At 41.3% G+C, this 19,691-nt stretch overlaps 1 protein-coding gene across 1 annotated transcript in view; it reads left to right on the top strand.

Annotated features, from left to right (window-relative positions):
- The window catches only part of LOC138195245 (protein bicaudal C homolog 1-like), a 55,308-nt gene extending 39,960 nt beyond the window's left edge, over nt 1-15,348 (top strand). Inside the window, exons 9-21 of the mRNA XM_069144478.1 lie at nt 660-791; nt 4,031-4,235; nt 6,415-6,558; nt 6,853-7,025; nt 7,222-7,363; nt 8,842-8,995; nt 9,522-9,681; nt 9,771-9,810; nt 10,073-10,227; nt 10,450-10,612; nt 11,207-11,370; nt 11,833-11,932; nt 13,359-15,348. Of these exons, the coding sequence (XP_069000579.1) occupies nt 660-791; nt 4,031-4,235; nt 6,415-6,558; nt 6,853-7,025; nt 7,222-7,363; nt 8,842-8,995; nt 9,522-9,681; nt 9,771-9,810; nt 10,073-10,227; nt 10,450-10,612; nt 11,207-11,370; nt 11,833-11,932; nt 13,359-13,486 (1,860 nt within the window). The 3' untranslated portion in view covers nt 13,487-15,348. The remainder of the gene's footprint in view (nt 1-659; nt 792-4,030; nt 4,236-6,414; nt 6,559-6,852; nt 7,026-7,221; nt 7,364-8,841; nt 8,996-9,521; nt 9,682-9,770; nt 9,811-10,072; nt 10,228-10,449; nt 10,613-11,206; nt 11,371-11,832; nt 11,933-13,358) is intronic.
- Nucleotides 15,349-19,691: the final 4,343 nt, after the last annotated feature.

Consider the following 19,691-nt stretch of genomic DNA (forward strand, 5'->3'; position numbering starts at 1 on the left):
GAAGCCTCTTTACTGTCTCACTTTGTGGGCGAGTAAAAAACATTTGATTTATGAGGGAAGAGTTGGAGAAGAAATGAGAAGCATAGAAAGCAGGGGATGGGAGAGGATTCTGAGAAAGCGAAAAAAGACATAAAGAGGAGTAGGTGAGTCGCTCCGTAAGTGGAAGCAGCGAGTGGACGGACAGGAGGGGGAGAGGAGTCCTGCCCGCAAGTAGTGTACTGTGTGATTTGGCTGCTTTCAGCCAGACTGTAGATTACAGCCCCAATCTCAGGCCCTGTCAGAGCCAGCCTGGCTCTATACTCTGCTGCTAATTACACCCACTCACAATAGGAGCGCTGTCCAGCTCTCAGCCCAAAATATAGATGTCTGTGGTGCTTGCGGTGGTGATCATGCAAAACAGATTGCTCTTGGCGGAATTTCCCAAACTCTGTGTGGGACGAATCCAGCAGTGAATCTTGTATTTATTGGTATGGTGAACTTGTTGGTCTACAAAGTGTAGTATAAAAGAAAATTTACTACTGTTATGAGAAATGTACTATAATGTAAGAAAACATATGTTTCAGTATGCCAGTGAGGTTTTGAAAGATACTCATCTATAGCTGACTAAAGAAAACAAGAGTTTGTTGAAGATTTAATGTGATTTTGATTTTGCTCCTCAGGGGTGTTTGCCTCTGGTATTAATGTTTGACATTAAAGAGGACATCGAGGTGGAGCCCCAGTGTATCACAGCACTGATGGAGCAGCTGGACGTCTTCATCAGTATCAAACCAAAGCCAAAACAGCCCAGCAAGGTACGGCAACAGGCCTTACACTCACACAGCACAGGGGGTTGTAGAGCTTTAGGGATGGCAATCTCCAGACTGAAGTACATCAACAACTGTCTAATGCATCGTCATAAATGTTTGCACAGACAGTTATGATGGCTTGTGCATGAGCCCTAATGGCTTTAATGACTCTGCTGACTTTTCCTCTAGCACCACAATTAGGTTCAAATCTGTGGTTTTATGGCAATAATCCAGAAAGTAGATTTAAATATGGTTCAAGCTTTTATATTTCCCCGAGGACGCACTCAACACCAAGTTCAAAATTATCGTGCAGATGCCTTTTTTTTTTCTTTTTCTTTTTCTTTTTAAACAGTCACCACAGTTAAACATTTTGATATCATCAACAGTTTTATTAATGTGTAGTGTTGTGTTTTTTGCAACCAGAAAATACCAATAATGACGACATGTTTTAATATTTTGAAAAGAACACTAAATACATTGTTCCAAATTATAACTTTAATAACTAAAATAGCTTTAATCTGTTGTATTTGTTGCATGAATAGAACAACATTTTCATTCAGAGAAATAAAGCTTTCCCTGAGAAAGTCAAACTTAAATGTTTTTTTACTCAAATTCTACTGATAAGTCACGTGTATCATAATTGTGGACACCGTCTACTAACAAGGGTGAACCCTTTAACATTTTGCATGTTTATTTCAATAGAAACAAGAAAATAAACAAACACTCACCGAAGTTCCCTCAACCTCAGCCTTTCTTTATATTTGCAGCCAATAAGCAAATGTTTGCATGATAACTCATTATATCATTCTCATTGTGAGTACATTACCATGGTGACAACAGCATTTAGCCCAAAGCACAACTGTGCCTAAGTGCATCCTCGCCAAACTGTTCGCATGGCTTTATACCACATGGTCGCAAATGCCATCAGCAGTGAGTCCCCATTTGGATTTCCATCCTGCTAACGCTTTACTGCATGTCATTGCCCTGCTCCTTTTCCCCCCAGTTTGTCTCTGTCTACTCTGCACTATCTGGATAAAGGCAAAAAAGAACAAAAGAAAAAAGAAAAAAAAAGGGGGGGGCCTTTAATAATGTGGTTTCATAATCGGCTTAACTGTGTATCCAGGATCATACTTACTAAGCATTTTCATGGGCATTAAAAATCACATGTATACAAGAAACCAGATCTGATGTGGTCCTCTATGTGCGTTTTCCAATAGGAGGTGTCACCATCGCTTGGCAGATTTAATGTCTTTTTTTGAAGAGGCAATATGAGGACATGGTTTTGGGTTTCCACCTCTACAAGATGAGCTGAGTAGTTTGTGTTGACCGCTACAGAGCTCCTACAAGAACAAATGAACAAACGATGTTCAACTTCTGTACTCTGTAGAACAGGGACATTAATCTAGGACTGTTGTTTGTTGCTCAGTATATCAAAACATGCACACAGAGAAGTGCTAGTCTGTGAAAACAAACTCTCAGAAAAAGGAACATGAATGGCTTCTGTTAAGTAGCAAACATGTATGAATAAACATCATCCTAGATTACGTTATCATGTTAAAACTTAAGCAGAATGTTATTAACCGTGTTGTTAATTTATGAGGAATCAGTAATCCAAACGGTCTCTTATGAGAATTAACAACGTACGTTATGGAACAAGATTCATGAAATGAATCAGTCCCACTAAAAAAAAAAAATGAACATCCAGTAAACGTTCATGTTTAGAAGGAGACATTTTCTAACTCAACAAAAACACACAGATTATGTGTTCAAATGAAGTGTCAGGCAGAAGAAGAAAAAAAAACTACCAAGAAACAAACAAGTCACTGTTCCACTTCAGAATTACTCTTCATCAAGTGTCACAGCCTGACAGGGCAATCTATAATTTATTTCAATGTCACATTTCATCACTGTACAAATTTAAAAGTGACAAACTGGAAACCATTTACCAACGGGAGTCCTCCCAACACGGAGATTAGTTTTGGCCAGTCAACATCTGCCACAGTGGGGAATCACAGTCAGCTCTCTGCTCCCCACACAGCTCTCCATGCATGTTTTACCTGTTGGACGGGAAGCCTCAGTCTCTTTGTTATGCCTGGAATAGTCCAACTAATAACTGGCTTGATTTTCAGTAAATTATGTCGTAGTTTGGAGGTACCCTCATTCGCCTTGGAGTAAATATAGCCTGTAATAGTGAAATATGTTGGTCATTTTCACATTATATTGTGACTTGCAACCCCTTACAATAACTGTGGTTCACCTGCTTTACATCCAAAACTAATATTACTCATTGTCTGTAGTTCTACAACGCTTACTATTCCTAATCGTAATTCACTTCTGGGCCAAGTCCTGACTCTGTTTGAGGTGCCCACGTCCCGCCCCGAGCCAGGGCTGCGTGCTCAAACCAGACAGGCCTTCGGGGACTGGTGTGGAGGTGCCAGTGTAAACACTGACCCGGCCCAGATCCTCTTAAGAAGCCTTCACTTAAACATTTTAACGAGGTGACAACAGTAATCCAAAAGGCCCGTCCAAACGCATGCCATAGCCCGTGCTGCTGGCTCTTTGGCAGACCTATAAAGGAGCGCGTGTATGTGTGCGTGCATGCGTGTGTTTCAAACGGGCTCTTGATTGGAAACCACTTTTCAAAATCTCAAACTTTGGCAAAACCCCAAAAAGCTAGAACATGATTTGTGCTCACATTGATTTTAATTTAATGTTTATGAAGGGCAGGGTTTTCGGCTGATGTGGAAAAAGTCAAACTTATTACTTTTGTTTTGATTCTTTCATTGTTGATTTTTTTGTTTTGCCTCTTAGCGTAATCGTCATTGAGTATCTAGTATTACCTCAGATTTCCTTCACTCATGTCAGAGCGAGATAGGCATATTTTGCAATTGATTAAGAAACGCTCTCTCTCAAATACTGCTCCCATGTCTCCTCTCTCCCACACTGCCTCAATGTTTATCCTTCTAATCTATCCTTAATTCCCTCTTCCTTCCTCCCATGTATGTTTGTCTCCTCCTCAGCCTCCTTTTCACTCCCCATCTCTGGTGCCAACATTCCCAACCATATCTATCCCTCTCTCCTCCTTTTGCTTCCCCCATCTGCCTCTTTTCTCGTGTCTTTTTCCTCTCTCCTTTGCTCTCTTCCATACTTCCCATTTTCCTAAAAATGTCTTTCTCCGTCCCTTCTGTGTTTTTTTTTTGTCTCGGTTCCTCATCACCTATTCCTTCTTTATCCATCTCTCGCAGTCTGTGATCGTCAAAAGCGTGGAGAGGAATGCTGTCAACATGTACGAAGCCCGAAAATTCCTCTTGGGTCTCGAGAGCAACGGAGTGTCTTCTTCCTCACCCTCCGTGGTGTTGAATCCAGCCACTAATGGTCCATCCCCGTCCCTCATTTGCCCCGTTGGCCTGGACATCCTGGCCTCAGCTGGCCTGGGGCTGAGTAATCTGGGTAATGACGCCTTCGAACTTCTGCTAGGTTTATTCTTTATATTTTCCGTAATGGAGAAAACATAAATTGATGCATCAAGATAAGATGCTACTTTTTATTGCCCGCACCCAATACATTAGAGATAATTTAATCTCTCTGTAGAGTAATAATACATTTGTACAAGTCATTTCCTTTTCCACTAGTCACTTATTCCTCCACAATATTTTCTCTTAAAATCACCTCTATTGAAATGATCTCTTAGTCAGATCCGCCCTCACCTGGTTGACTGAATCAGATACAAATACCCTCAACATCCGCATAAATCACAGCCAGTGAGTCGTGACATCTCTACAGGTTCTTTACAGTAGGAGTTGTCTGCTGAACTAACCTCACCATGTCTGTATGAATGTCATGCTACGAAGTGAGTCCCACATATTTGATCAGCCAACCATCAGAAAATAACCACAGTACAAATTTCGTTGTGCCACTTCTGAGGAAATCATGAGCTGATGAATCACAGGATGATGAACGATTCTGATCGCGTAGGAGTTGTTTGTCTGCAGCTCTGACCTTCGCATGGAGGCGCAGAGTTCAGCTTGGAACAGATGTCCGGAGGTTTTTGATTTCAAGAGTGACGTTTAATTGAGTAAAAGTACGTTTTGAATGACAAATACTCAGCTCCAGTTTCCTGCTTTTTGCATTCGTATGATAATGTTTTAGGGATACAGACTGTTTAAAAAAACAAAACTGAGGACATGAGTAATGTATCAAAGGCAGATAGGGATAAGCGGACAGGAAGGAGCTCATGGTTATAATCAAATGCTGGAAAAACATCCACCATAGTTTATCTCTCTTAGAAATTTAAATATAAACTATCAAACGTTAACCACAACAAATCTTCATTATATTACGTAAACATTTACTTTCCGTTTCTGCAGCTGTAGAGTTATAGGTATATCAAGAACATGTGGGGTAGCAATAGAATGCAAATAAAAATGTCATGGAGATTAGACCTCTGTGACATCGCCCACAGGTTTCCTGGAAAATAGTTTTGAAGCTCAGTTCCGGGTGGCTTAGGCCGTCGCCATCAGCCGTAACAAAAATGGGCAAAGAGGTGTGTGGATGGAGCTGAGGCAGGTCAAATGAAGCCTGGTTGCTGAAACGTTTTAGCAGCTTGCCAACTGTATTGGCACCCACCCGTCACTTAAAGCAGCTACGCTCTTAATTATGCGTACTCAACACAGTTATATATAAATTCACCCCCATACAGTTGTTATTGAATAAGCAATAGTGACCAAACATGTTTGTTTTTTTGTACCAGACTGTAAATGTTTAGTTCTACTGTAAAGTTGCGCGTTTTAACACGAGGGTCAATTTTGGAGCCAGCCTCAAGTGGCCATTTAAGGAACTGCAGTTTTTGGCACTTCTGCGTTGGCTTTACTTTTCAGCCCTGGAGGTTGAAGGGAGGTAGCTTAGCATTAATATTGGGTCTGTATTTATGTTTATGAATCGAGATTTTGATTTTGGAAACACCTAGCACAGAAAGTTTTGCATATTTTGTCTGTTGTTCTTTTGTCCCCAGAAAATGAGATGAGGAAATCACATTTTAGAAAATGGTCACAAAAACCCCCCAATGTGCGATGAAGTCCCAGTACAGTAGAAACTTTTTTTTTTTTTTTTTTTTTTTTTTTTTCTTGTTGTCTCATTTAAACCCAGGGGCCCGGGGGTGAAGCTGTGGACGGCCACATCCTGGCCTTTAGTAATTGCTACATGCTTCTCTTCCTCAGATTACAGGCCAGTCTGCCAGAAGAATCCCTGGCCTTATTCCTGGAGCCAAACTAGCCCCTTGTTAAAGCCACAGACCTGCTTCTTTCTGTTTTCATACACTGTGTTTGGGTTAAGACACCAAGCATCACATTGCTGGGGCTCTCAATAACATGGCTTTATTGGGTATGAGGACACACTAGATGCGTACTTCTGCATCCATGACCTTGTAGAAATGTAAGAAATTCCTCCTCTCGTTCACTGCAGAGTTGATGGCAGTTTGATGGAATTCCAGTTAAATTGCTGGAAGACCAAGATTATTTTCTGACGGCCTTAGTGTAACGTGTGATTAGCTTGAAAAATGTCTCTGCTTTGACAGGACCACCGCTGATCTATTTGTCTCCGTTCTCTCCCCGTTTCTTTCTGCGAACCTCAGGTTTCCTGGGTGCGACGGCGCCCCACTCCCTCCCCAACTCTGCCGCCCCAAACGCCGTTCTGAACAGCTTGAACTCCTCCATGAGCCCCAGCACCCCCGCACCCTCCCCTTCCCTCTGGCCCAGTTCACTCACCAGCACCCAAGGTTCGTACACGGTATTGCTTGTTTTCTGTTGTCGCTTTTAAAGGAAGTATTTTTAATCCGCTGTGGAGAGATTAAAGTACATCGGTAAAAACGTGCCACTTGTGGGTGAACTTTTCAAGTCAGTTGTTTGACTACCTTTTTCTTTGATGTGCAGCTGAGGATCTCTTCATTGTTTCAGTTATTTTTTGAATAAATATGGTGATGCACAAACAGACAGGAAGCCTTCAGACAAGCATTTCCTTTATGAATCATTCAGGTTTTGAAAACCGCTGATCGTACATTCTTCTGTTTCAGGTTTCTCATCTCAGCTGATGCTGCACCCGGCCACTCAGGCCACCCTGAGCAGCATCCTGTTGTCAGGGGTGCAGGGTTACACGCAGAGCACACCGTCTCCTCCACCTGGCCTAGCCCCCATAGACAAGCAGCCCAACGGGGTCCCTGACTGCAGCCTGAATGGACATGTCAAGGTTTGTCTCGTTTTTATACTCTTTACTGCATTACTTTGAGTTCACTTTCAATGTCCTTTGTTTAGTAAGTGTAATTTTATTTTCACGTGTTTTGCTCGGTCTGTGTGTGTGTGTGTGTGTGTGTGTGTGTGTGTGTGTGTGTGTGTGTGTGTGTGTGTGTGTGTGTGTGTGTGCCTGCATGCGCATGCACCTACAGCATCCCGGCTCAGTTTATGGGAGGTTAGCAACGGCGTCCCTCGCGGAAACCGTTTTGAGTCCAGCTCCATGTGACTCGGTCCAGGAGGCCAGCGGACACAATCCGTCAGAACCGCTGTCAAGCAAGTCCAGCCCAGATGAAGGTATTCCACATATGTGCCCTGGCCTGTCGTGGATTGTTACGTTTTTGTTTTTGTTTTGTTTTTTTCAGAGATGTACTACGAGATGTAATACTTTACCGAGCCACATAGCTCCTAGGGTCTGCAATAAAAAAAAAATGTAATCATCTACCAAATTTATGACTATGCATGGGGTGTACACCAGTGTCGTGTCAACAGAGTCCCGCCCATTATTATTATTATTATATTTATCCCTAAAGAATGCATGGCTTAGTAAAAGCACCTGCATGCATGTTCTTATCTATCTGTTCACATGCTCTAATAATCACCTCCCATCCAAAATATCAACCCTATCCTGTTTGATTTTTGTAAATTTGAATTGACCACCAAGATTTATCTAAGAATGGTTAATTCATCTTCTGCCATATTTAATATCTAACTTTTATATGTAATTTCCAACTATTTCTAAGTAAAATATTCAACTCTGCTGAGAAGTTCATTTTAAAAGGGTACTTGCTTGTACTTGTGATTCATTTACATTAAACATGATCTTAAGATTTAAGTGTTTTTATAACCCTGGATGGACTAAAGTTTTGAGCTGTTAACATTTCCAGGTTTGCTGGACCTCAGCCTTGCAGAGTTAACATAAATGTCCAATTTAAGCTTTTCCACTCGAGATTTATGTAACCCTTAAACCCACATAGAGGAAAATGCCTTGAGTGAACGTCTTTCTGTTTCTCTATACTGTCCTCCTAACCTCATGCTCCCTCCGACTACATTTATTGGAACGGAGACAGATTAACTGCTGGTCTCCTAGCTGCTCAGAAAGGCCCTCATTTCCTCTGTGTCTTACACTCGCGGTTTTCCCCTCAAACCTTCACTCTCACGCGTCTCGTTTTTCCCCGCTGTTTTCTGAGCCGGTCCTCCCTCAGTGCGGTGCGTCCTGGTAAGTGTTCCTCTCCCTCCCTTACCTCCTCCTGTGTCGCAGGATGTGTTTGGACTGGCTCGCCCAGTCCGGCTCAGCTCTGCGTTGTGGAATAAGGGAGTCCAGGGGAATTGTTCAAACATTAAACCCCGGGGAGCTTCATTAGGTTGACTGACGACATATTATTTTACGCTCCCCATGTATATTCAGATACTCTTGATTATACACGTGCACACACTCGCACGTCCTGTTACACAGCTTATTGGGCTCAAAGTAGAGTAGCAGATGAAAAGCACTATAATCACAGCTGCTATGGTTTTAATTAATCCAGGATCCAAGTGAGACTTGTCACACTTTAATGCATGCACACATGCAGGACATATGCCCGCAAGCTACACATACTCATTCACACTGACTGACCCACTCACTGCTGAGAACAGACGGTGTACGGCTAAAATAGAAAAAAAACAAGATGAAATCTTTAAATATTTCAGCTGTGCTTGTCAGATTTCTGTGTATTTTCTGTACAGAAGGCAGAAATTAATCCAAAAAAAACGTTTGTGTTTGTTTCCTTCAGGCTCTGACACATTTGTAGAAGTGGGCATGCCCAGAAGCCCCTCTCACTCAGCTAACGGGAGTGAGCTGAAACAGATGCTGGCTTCATGTAAGACGTCATCAGGGAAACGACAGGCTGTGGAGCTCCTGCAGGGCACCAAGAACTCCCATCTACAGTACGTCTGAATCCAAAAATCATTTACAGCTTCTGCTGTTACTGTTTAGCACCCCTTTGAAAATCATCAACAGCTCCTGCTGTTTGGCAGTCCTGTAATAATCCTTTTATAGACTAAAGAAGTATAGCCTAAGAAACTCTGGGAGGAAATTGCATCTAGCAGAATGACTCTCAAGTGCAGAGATTTTTAAGAAGCACAAAACTGGATAATGATACATAAAGCAACAGATGGTTATTTGGCCTCATCTGGAGATTTAGGAGTTTTAGAATTGGCTGCCATATGGACTGTGTTACACACACTCACCCTGGACAACATTGTTAGTGGAATAGCCAACTGTATCTTCATAATAAGATCTTGTACCCACGTAAATGTGACGATCCTGGAACATTAACAGCCCGAGCGATAATGTGAGAGAAAGAGCAGATTGAGGAAAGGTTATGCAAAGCCGTGGGGTTCCCTGCTTTTTCTACATATTTAATCTCAATTCATTCACTCACAATACTATATTTCTGTTTTATTGCAACAGCTCTGACTGCCTCCTCTCGGACGCCGAGTCCAGCTCGTCAGACAGCCCTGTGGCAGACAAGAGGGCGCCAGGCAGCGAGCGGGCGGCCGAAAGGGCAGCACAGCAGAACGAGAGGGAGAGAATCAGACTGGCACCGCAAGCGTCCTTTGCCAACATGCAGGTACACACACTCAGACACATCCAACACACACAAAATTCACAGTTTGGTTCAGATGTAGAAGTAAAGTAAACTGTCTACTGTTTTTTCAGGCGTTTGACTACGAACAAAAAAAGCTTCTGGCAACCAAAGGTAAGGTGACATTTGTGTGTCATCAAGTACTGCAATATCACCAGCAGTGCCGGCATGTAGCCCATAATTTAGCTTTGTGTGATGACAGACTCTAAAGGTCACAACTGCCAGTAATTCACCAACAGTTATGTGTCCCCTGAAAAAGGATCTCTGAAACAGAGCTTCTTTATCTAACTTTAAATCTTTAAATCCCTGTACAAGATATATTGTTTGGCATTATCTCTGTATAGTTTTGCATCACTGCATGTCTGCATTCAAACAGCTATGTTAAAGAAGCCGGTGGTGACTGAGGTGCGGACCCCAACCAACACTTGGAGCGGTCTGGGCTTCTCAAAGTCGATGCCAGCTGAGACCATTAAGGAGCTGCGAAGAGCCAATCATGTCTCATACAAACCCAGCATGAGCACAACATACGAGGTCAGACATCCAAACTCTCAGTGTTTGATGTCATCGTCATCCCAAATGAATAAGTTCACCGTCTTTGCCATTTTCTATGACCATGTGTATATTACGGAAGAGTTCATTTCTCTTTCCGTGTACAATAGAGTGATTTTTGCACAATATATTGAGATGCAGTACAATAACTCAGACTCCGCCTGTGAAATGTTTAGAATTTTCTCTCTTTATGTTCTCTCTCAGGGTTCCCCGCTGTCCTTGTCTCGATCCAGCAGCCGGGAAGGTATTGGGAACGGTAGTGACTCTGACAACTGGAGAGAGAGGAACGGCACCGGTAATGGGCTGCCGAGCCACGCAGAGTTCCCCTCCGCCGTCAGCAGCCCAAAGAGGAAGCAGAACAAATCTGGTCAGTAAAGACTATTTTTGTAGAATCTATGCTTCGAGCACTTTTTGGTGTTGATTGAAGGACTTAATTGAGATGAAAAGGTCACATTTTAATTTCCTTTTGTGCTTAATGAGTTTAAAAATGTAACATGCTGTAATAAAGACACAAATTAGAGAACAGATGAAATATATACTCCAGAGAACACCAAATTAAGTTGTTTTAAATGTCTTTGTGAGCTCTCTTACCTCCATACTCAGTTTCAGTCTGTGCACGCCTGTGTGTATTTTGTTGCTCAATGTAATCACTTATTAAATATTGGTTCAGTGGTGGCACTTCAGCTAACTTCCAATAATCTTGCCTGTTATACCAATCTAGCTTGTCTATTAAACAGGACCTTAGATGGTCTCATCTTAATTTGAAACACATCATGTTCTGTCCTCTGACTTTCATACTTCTCCATTTGACTAATTACAATTGTGTGGTCACTTTGACTTGGATATCGTTTACTTGCATGACTTTACATCTGTGTAACTCGGATGTTAATGAATGATTGTTGCTTCTTGTTTACTTATTATCGTCATCATTTGTTTTTTGCTTTTCTCCTATGTCGGGCAGCAGCAGAGCATTACCTCAGCAGCAGCAACTACATGGACTCCATCTCCTCGGTAACCGGCAGCAACGGCTGCAGCCTGAACTCGTCTCTGAAAGGCACGGACCTGCCTGAGCTCTTCAGCAAGCTGGGCTTGGGGAAGTACACGGACGTCTTCCAGCAACAAGAGGTAGTACCGACTGTCGTCCCAGTTATAGGTCTATCATTTTCACTGATGGACTGTAGAGCTAATGAAGGACACAAGTTGCAAAGGGGAAAAAAGAAAGTACTTTGTTTCTCAAATTCTTAAATTTACTCAATTCAGTTACTTGCATTTCAGTGACTTTTAAGATTTAATCTCCATATTTCATATGTAACAAAAGATTTTAATAGTATGATGTAGAAGAAATGTGAGGAATGTAATGTAAATGTAAGTACATGTCAAATTCCCAATGAACATAATGTACGGTATGTTTATCTGAATGTTTAATTAGAATAAGGTTCCATCATAGTATTTTTAGCCATGGACAGCAATTGTGAGAAGGCTGATTTTGTTTTTAGTCATGACATTTATGGTTGAAGGTCCGTATACAAGTAGGGGTTTCTGTATTGTGTTAATAGCCGTGTTAAATTGACTTGTAACTGCTTCCAGATTGACCTCCAGACATTCCTGACTCTAACGGACCAGGACCTGAAGGAACTGGGAATCACCACATTTGGTGCCCGCAGGAAAATGCTGCTTGCCATCTCGGGTACAGAAGTGAAAAGAGTTTACTTGTGTTGCATTTTGTATTTCATTGTCATTCTGTGCTATCAGCTGTCCAGGAAAAATAAAACTGACAAAAAAAACCACTAACATAAGGACAGATATAGTACAGATCCCCACAGGCAATTACCTCTGTCCCAAGTTGGTTCTTTTCTGTGCTGATAATCCTGGATCCCAGCTGCAGGCTCGTCCTGCCAGCTCACTCTTGCTGAAGGCATGTACGCTCAAATTGGCTTTTGTGTTTTATTAATGTTTCTTATTTTATCTGTCATTGCAACAAGGCTGAGCAGAGCCCAGCTGTGCTCCACCTGACAGAGGTCATCTCCACTGCAAACTAATGGATATGAAAGCTCAATAGGTGGCTCTAATTATAGACAGACTATAGTAAACAAGTTCAAGACAGTTGTATTGTGACTAATTTATCTTGAAAAGATATGAGAAAACATGTTGCAGTTATTTGCACAAGCAGCAGTAAATGGGATTAAGGCAAATTCTTCTCAGATGAGTCTGTTGATATTGAAGCAGCTGTCCCAGCTGCCTCCGTCATGCTGAAGCAGACTCTGCCCTGTTGTAGCGCTTAATGTGAATGTGGTGGGTGTCACACCTCATTACTGACATCATTTCTTGGACATCGTAATGGCTGCGAGTTGTGCGGCTGCGTAAGCTTAATCAAGCCCGTGTTGGGATCATGAGCTTCCTGTCGTGGGTATTCTGTAAATGTTTAGCTCAGAAACCTCAGACCAGAACCAGGGTTGACGGTGAGAGCAGATAGGGGAAGCGACGAGGCGAATGTGACGATTATTAAGGGCGAGCAGTGGTCTGAGGCCAGAGTTGGTTTTGCTGCCTGTTGCCAGGTCAACTTCATCTCCGCTGGGGCTTCAAAAGAGGAATCTGCACGGCTCTGTCGGACTCTTTGTCTTTTCTGTATTTTTACTTCTCATAAAGAGATAGAATACCAGTCAAGGCAATCCAGCTTTTAACTTCCTGCTGGTGTGCCAGTAAAAAGAGCTGCTGCAGCGAGCTGCCTGTCTCCAGTAATCAAACTGAAGGTTTATGCTGGCAGCGACACAGCACGGCTATCGTATGACTAACTCCGAGATGCCAGGGTGTTCCTCTGGCATTTTTATGAAAGCAGTTTGTCCAAACTGCTGTGTAAGACCAGATGGACGCAAAGAAGGCTTTTGTTGATCTGAACAATTCTGTAGTGATTTCAATCCAATTTTCTTGTCACTGCTGATCAGTGGAGGTTCAAGAGAAAGGTTAACATTCCCCTCAGTTGTATGTATTTCTTTACTTTGCTTTGCAACAATTCCTGTCGCAACACTCGGAGAAGCTAACCCACAATAAAAAAACATGTTTGCATCACCTTTGCTACTGCTGATGTTTTGTGCCGCTTTGGTTGTTTTTCACAGAACTGAATAAGAACCGGAGGAAGCTATTCGAGCCACCCATCAGGTCCTCCTTCCTGGAAGGGGGAGCCAGCGGCCGCCTGACCCGGCAGTTTCACGCTGACATGGCCAGCGTCAGCGGGCGATGGTAGGCACCTACAGATCTGCGGGCCATCCCAGAACCGTCCATGAAGGAGAACAGCTTCCAGTGCCTTTCAGTGGTGCCCAGCTTTCAGCGATTGTTTACCCTTGTTCAGCTCCAGCTGAATTAAGACTGTTCACAATGTTGCATTGCCATATAGTATAAAAATAAAAGCCATAGTTTTACCGGAGGTGCCAACAAGATAAAAAAGGGATTTCTCAGATCCGTGGGGTTCAGTGTTTACTCCTTATAGAGCCATTGAGTCTGTGTGGAGCATTTATATATGAAGGGCGGTGTTAAGGTTCTGAAGAAGGGTACTTGTCCAGTATTTCTGTCCACTTTGTGTTCAAGGGAACAGGCAGAATGATTAGTACAATCAATTTACACATTGATACTACCTGCATTCGTATTATGCTACGGTATCAGTGACATGCACTTTAATAATACTAGATTTTTGCCTGTGAGAGCCTTATTCCTTAGATTGAAATAATAGTAACTATGCATTGTTTATTGACTAAAAGCACAGATGCATTTTGTACCAAACCAAAAGTAAGCACTTAGCCAGTGAGATTAGGGCGCCACCAAATGAAGTGCAAAATAGATCCTCACACCTATGTGGTGACTTGATCAACTTTAACACGTATACCAAAGGAAAGTATCGGTGTGGCCTTTGACCTTTGGCTGCCTTCAGTGTTTCGATTGGTGGACATTCCTCCGCGGTCAGTGTTTATGTTCAACAGTAGTTTGTTTGTCTGTGTATTTCTAGACATAACAAAACAATTAAGTATTTTGTACTCATTATGCATTATGATTTTATTTTTTAGTTTTTATTACCATTTTAGGCAGATGAGTGGAATGTTTATCGATAATCAGTTTACATATGTATTTTTTTATGTTCATGAATGAGTTTCTATGATTTTGTAATTGGATTACGAGTATCTTTTACTTTTTTTTTTCTTTTTTTTTTTCCGCCCCTCAATCTGTGGATCCATGATATGGCTGTGCCATTAGACAGCAGCAGGTTAGGCTAAGCTTCATAAGCCTCTCTCTGATTGTGTCAACAGGCATCTCTCTGTGGTTTTCCTTCTTTTGTTTATAGTACACAGTGTTTGGTCTCATCTGTTATTTGTCAGTGATGGCCTCCTCGTGCCCCCCCCCCTTCCGTGTGCCATCCATCTCCAAATACACTCTTGCATGAGATGCTATGGGCCTTTTTTTTTTTTATTTTTTTTTTTTTGGGTCTTTCTTTTTCACCGGCTGTTACATCCAGAGCGAGGCCGTGCCTTTGTAGCAAAAAGTGCCAATGTACATAACCAGTTTTTCAGCAGGGAGATATTTCATCAAGAACACTAATATTTTGGTGTGAACTTACTTTCCAGATAGGCGGTGCAACACACAAAGAACCAGTATATTCACAGCCAAGTTGGTTTCATGTGAGCGTTTCATGAGACACAAAAAAAAGGAACCAAAGTCACCAGAAGGACTGAGATTTGAGATGAAAGCAAATACAAATCTGGAATCAGTCATGCAATCTAATACCCCAAAAACCTGGGTAAGCAATGTTTAATAAAGTAACGGGATTATGCATGCAGCCGCAGTGTTTATCGTCAGTGCTTGTGTTTGTTCTGCGCTCCTGAATTATGTTCAGTCATGTGTTTTGAAAAGGAAAAAAAATCCTTTTCCAGCAGTTCATTAACTTTGGATAACTTGTTTTTTGTGTGATGTTCTTAAAATATATCTGAGGATTTAGATGACAAGCCGATCGACCAGTCGATGTCCTGAGCATTTTTCAAGTGCTGTGCTGTAAAGTTTTTATTTTTTATTTTTTGTGTTTATATTTGCAGTACGACAAATATTAAAAACTAAGATGGAGGAATTTCTTATTTTGGTTTGTTAAATGAGAGTACAGTGTATAAAATCTATAAGGTATGTAGAGGACACTTTTGAGAAATGATCAGGTGCGTAAGCATTTATGTATCATGAGAGAAAATAGCAGGAGTCCTCATAGAATCTCAAAAAGAAGTCAAATCATTTGTCAGCTCACTTAAATTCACAATGATTCCTTTCCGGGTGATTACTTGTTCATCAGCTTGACTGTTCAGCTTTTCCAGCCTCCCTCGCACCTGATTTGAGCCATTTTCAATGTGGTTGTCAAGTTAGTAACAATATACGAAATAATATTCTGACATGGTTGCTGATGCTAACCAAGTAAATGTCTTTTTTTTTTTTTATTATTTTTTTTTTTTAACTTTGAAGTCTTAAAAAAAGAGATGAGGAGGGATAAAGCTAATATAGAAAAGGGATTCTTTATTCTGAGAGGAAACCCGGGGCTTCGCCCCCACTCATCATGGTACTACATTGAAACTGTTGAGCACTGATTCTCCCAGTGTTGTGACTCGTGTTCCTGCCTAGCAGACATGTGTTTTCATCCTTCGCCTTGTTTGGATGTGTTTGCTCGGAGGGCAGTAGAGGATCTTGTCTTATCAAGGGAATGTTGTTTTAAAAAAAATATTGGTGCATGTTATTGCAGCTCAATTATGGATCAGTGAAGGGACTCGCCAAGTCAAAAAAAGTTTACTGCCACCTTGTTGCTTGTTGTTCTTTGCCCTTGATAGCATAGTTTCACAAATATGTCTTTGATTTGTTGTATTATTCATATTGTTGTTCCCAAGAGAAGGCATCTTTGTACTGCAGTCACATGGTACATTTATAATAAATGTAAACCACTAAGGAACTGTTGTATTACATAACTTTTGTACAACTTTTTCATCCTATAGAACCAATGTTTTTGTGTGAGAAAGGTACAAATCTGCACAAAGTTCAAGAGAATAGTTTGTGTGTAAACATTGACATGTGGCCAAATCTCTGTTCACTGTGGCATCTGTTGATGCTATTGTTATTCTGCGTGCATTGTAGTACAGATATAAACAGAAGACTTTTTGGAGAAACTGTCAAGCAGGCAAAACTTGTTCACTCAAACATTCAAATGTTATTATGAAGGTAATAAATGTATTCAAACAAAGCCCCCTATTGGTTTTGTTTTCTGCATATCACACGGAAAGCTCAAGACTGACAAAACATCGGTGCCAATGATCGTCTAAACTGTGAATAGCTTCACGAATCTGTAACCTTTCTGCTTCCAGAAGCTTCACATAGAGCAGCACTCAGTTAAAGTGGCTGTACCAATGCACAGATTATATTGAAGCCCCTCCTTTGGCCGGTGTTTTTTTTTTTAAATAAATGATTGTAAAGTCAGTACATTCTAAATATATGTACAAAAAAAAAATCCACTGACAAATTTAGTACCCATAAAGAATGAAACTTGAGTTAAATACGAGTTAATTGTTCACCCACATAAAGTCACTTTATCTTGGCTCTTCTGTTTGAAAGCCTCACAGCTAACCATAATCAGAGACGCATTTACGCAGTCCTGTGCCATGTGGTTACGATGCAAAGCGAGTCTACAGGAGGCCTAATCCACATCCCCAGCATCTGCTTAATCCAACAAAGTGCGTGCTGCAGGAGAACAAATTCATTTTAAGCCGTCATCTGTCCCGTCCAACAGGCGACTGGACCACGGAAAAAGTTTGGTTTCTTCTCTTTTCCTGTCCTTGTTTTTTCGTTATTTTTTTAGGCATTATTTATGTTTTATAATCCAGTTTCTTCATGGCTAATTTCTGGGAGAAGAGTTCAGATTTGACAAATCATCTGTTTGAAGTCGCGGTCAAAAAGCCTGCTGCACATTTTTGTTGAGCCTTGACGATAGCTTTTGTTTAATATGAGCTGCTCAGCAAAATTAAAGGCCATGGACCGTAAAGAGCAGAAACCACTTGGCTTGATGCATTGTTTTCCTGCTCAATTCAAAAACACAGGCAGTGTTAATGAAAAGCTCAAGGGGGCAGTGTTGACACTTCAAACAACGCTTGTCTAGAAAGGTAAGGGAGAATGGTTACCCAGCAACAGATTATTAAATGTAGAGAAATTATTTAATAGCCTGACAAATTCACTGGTGGCTTATTTGTTGCATTTAATATAACATGCTTCAAAAAGAACTGCCATTTATTGATGAGACTGGATCTGTTTATAACACAGCACACTTCTAATATATATTTTATTCCAAAAAAAAAATCTTTTTAGAAATGTTGAGACTTTAGTGGAAATTAGGTGTGTTTGTAAGTATGTCTGTCATTGTATGCATGTTCACAAAATAAAAACACAGTTTCAAGCTGTATTTTGCCAGACGTTGGGACAGTGATTTAATTTTCCATTCCACTTATGATCGTATTAACTGCTCCAAACCTCATCCACGGGCCTGTCTGATTATGGCAGCAAATTAATGTTCACATGGCACATGGAGAGACGGAGAGAGTCTCTCATCCAATGCAAATGAGCCCTCAACAGAAACAGGTGGTGCCACTGAACTATGTTCTGTGGCAGCTTGCGACTCACTCACTTTCTCCTCCTCCGTCATTAATTTCCACAGGTGCTTTACGGAGTAAAAGACCACAGAACGTGGTCTTGTTTATATAACCCCACGACACTGAATCGGATGGAAATACTGGTAAGTAAAACCGGAGGAGCTCCGGAATAATGTGTAGGAAGGATGTTAAGGAAATATTTACTACGGTGTCCGCTGCCAATTTCTCACACGATGGATAAACAAATAAGAGCTTTACCTTATGCAGAAGCTTGTCCCATCTTAAGAGTAGATCTATCAAATTTCCAAAGAGACAAATACATGTTTATACCCCATGAAAAACCTTATAGATCTGGAGAAAACCTATTAAATCCCAGATATCAAAGTCTCTCTTCAGCTCACTTAGGGGCAATTATATGTAAGGCCCAGCTGGCAACCGTTCTCAGGGCGCAGCATGACTAATTTCAATTTCATGCTCTATTGTGAGAGACAGACAGAGTGAAAGACAGCTAAATTGCAGAGAAACAAAGTGATGGGCTTTTTTTTTTAATCAATAACCACCCATGCATTTCTTCAGCGTTTTGGTTGCCTCGCCGCTTAAAGACCACCAGAGTGTGCAGCATCACATATTGTTCTCATGGGCAGCTTGCCTCTGCGGGGAAGGTGTAAATGAGAGGAGCTGTGAGTCGGTTGCTACCTCACCATACCTGGCTCTTATCCAGTGGACAATATGCTCATAGTGGCGGTTAAGTCTGTCTCCCTCGTGTTTTTTTCTCCTCGCTCATTCTTTCTACATGACACATGTCTCGCCAAGACAGTAAAACAGTCTTATTGTTTGCTTATTTGCATCTCCTTGTGAATTAATAGTATTTTAGTGTGATACTGTAGTAATAATGCATTTGATGTTGAAAACCGTCACTGACTTATAGCAGTTCTCTGAACATCCTAAACTGTGACTGTTTCTTCTCAAATGCAGCTTCTTAGAAATAAATCCACAAAGCCCTTTCAGACTCCGACCCAAAACTGGGTTTTTGTATTACTTCAATTTATTTGCTTCTAAAAGTCCCTGCTTCAAATATGGATGTATTGAACATTGTCTGTCTCGGGATTAACCAGACCATTTTAAATTGAGTTTCTTAGGAGGGAAAATGCTGGTCCAGCTCCAAATGAATCTTAAACCAAGCCGTGTCTTTTTCTTAACCTTACTTTCTTTTGCATATGCTTTTTCTTTTTTTTTTTTTTAACCTCCAGCTCTGAGGGCCTTATTCACTTCAACCAGTCTGATTGTGCCTCGACCTCTGTTAAACAAACATAAACTTACTGATGTCAGATTGAAAAACATAACCTCTTTGGGCTCAGTTCCATGTCTGACCGATGTGACCGTGTAGACTGTGGATGTGACCGACTTCCACCTAAAGTTTTCATTGGAGCCACATCCCCAGTATCACTGCTGTCCCCTGGGGTGTCATCCATCCAGATCTGTCTGGAGAAGAGGATGAGGTCAGATGTCTGTTAAAGGAACGATTTGACATTTGGGAAATACACTTATGCACTTTGATGCGAAGACCTGAATGAGAAGATTGATTCCACTCTCTAGCTTAGCACAGCATACATCACCAGGCAGTCTGAACAGCACCAGGTGATTATTAAACACCAGTAGGCGGTTTAAACCTTTGCCTTAGCCAATGAATTTAAACGGTAAATACAGAATCAGTAATACACTGATCTGCTTTGCTGTTTGTCTAGAGAATCCCCTTCTTGATCATGTCATTAACACCCGTATTCAACTCTTGATTTA

This window comes from Embiotoca jacksoni, unplaced genomic scaffold (genome assembly GCF_022577435.1).
Source record: "Embiotoca jacksoni isolate LCO1_2020_lvr unplaced genomic scaffold, fEmbJac1.0.p SCAF_12, whole genome shotgun sequence".
Taxonomy (NCBI): domain Eukaryota; kingdom Metazoa; phylum Chordata; class Actinopteri; family Embiotocidae; genus Embiotoca; species Embiotoca jacksoni.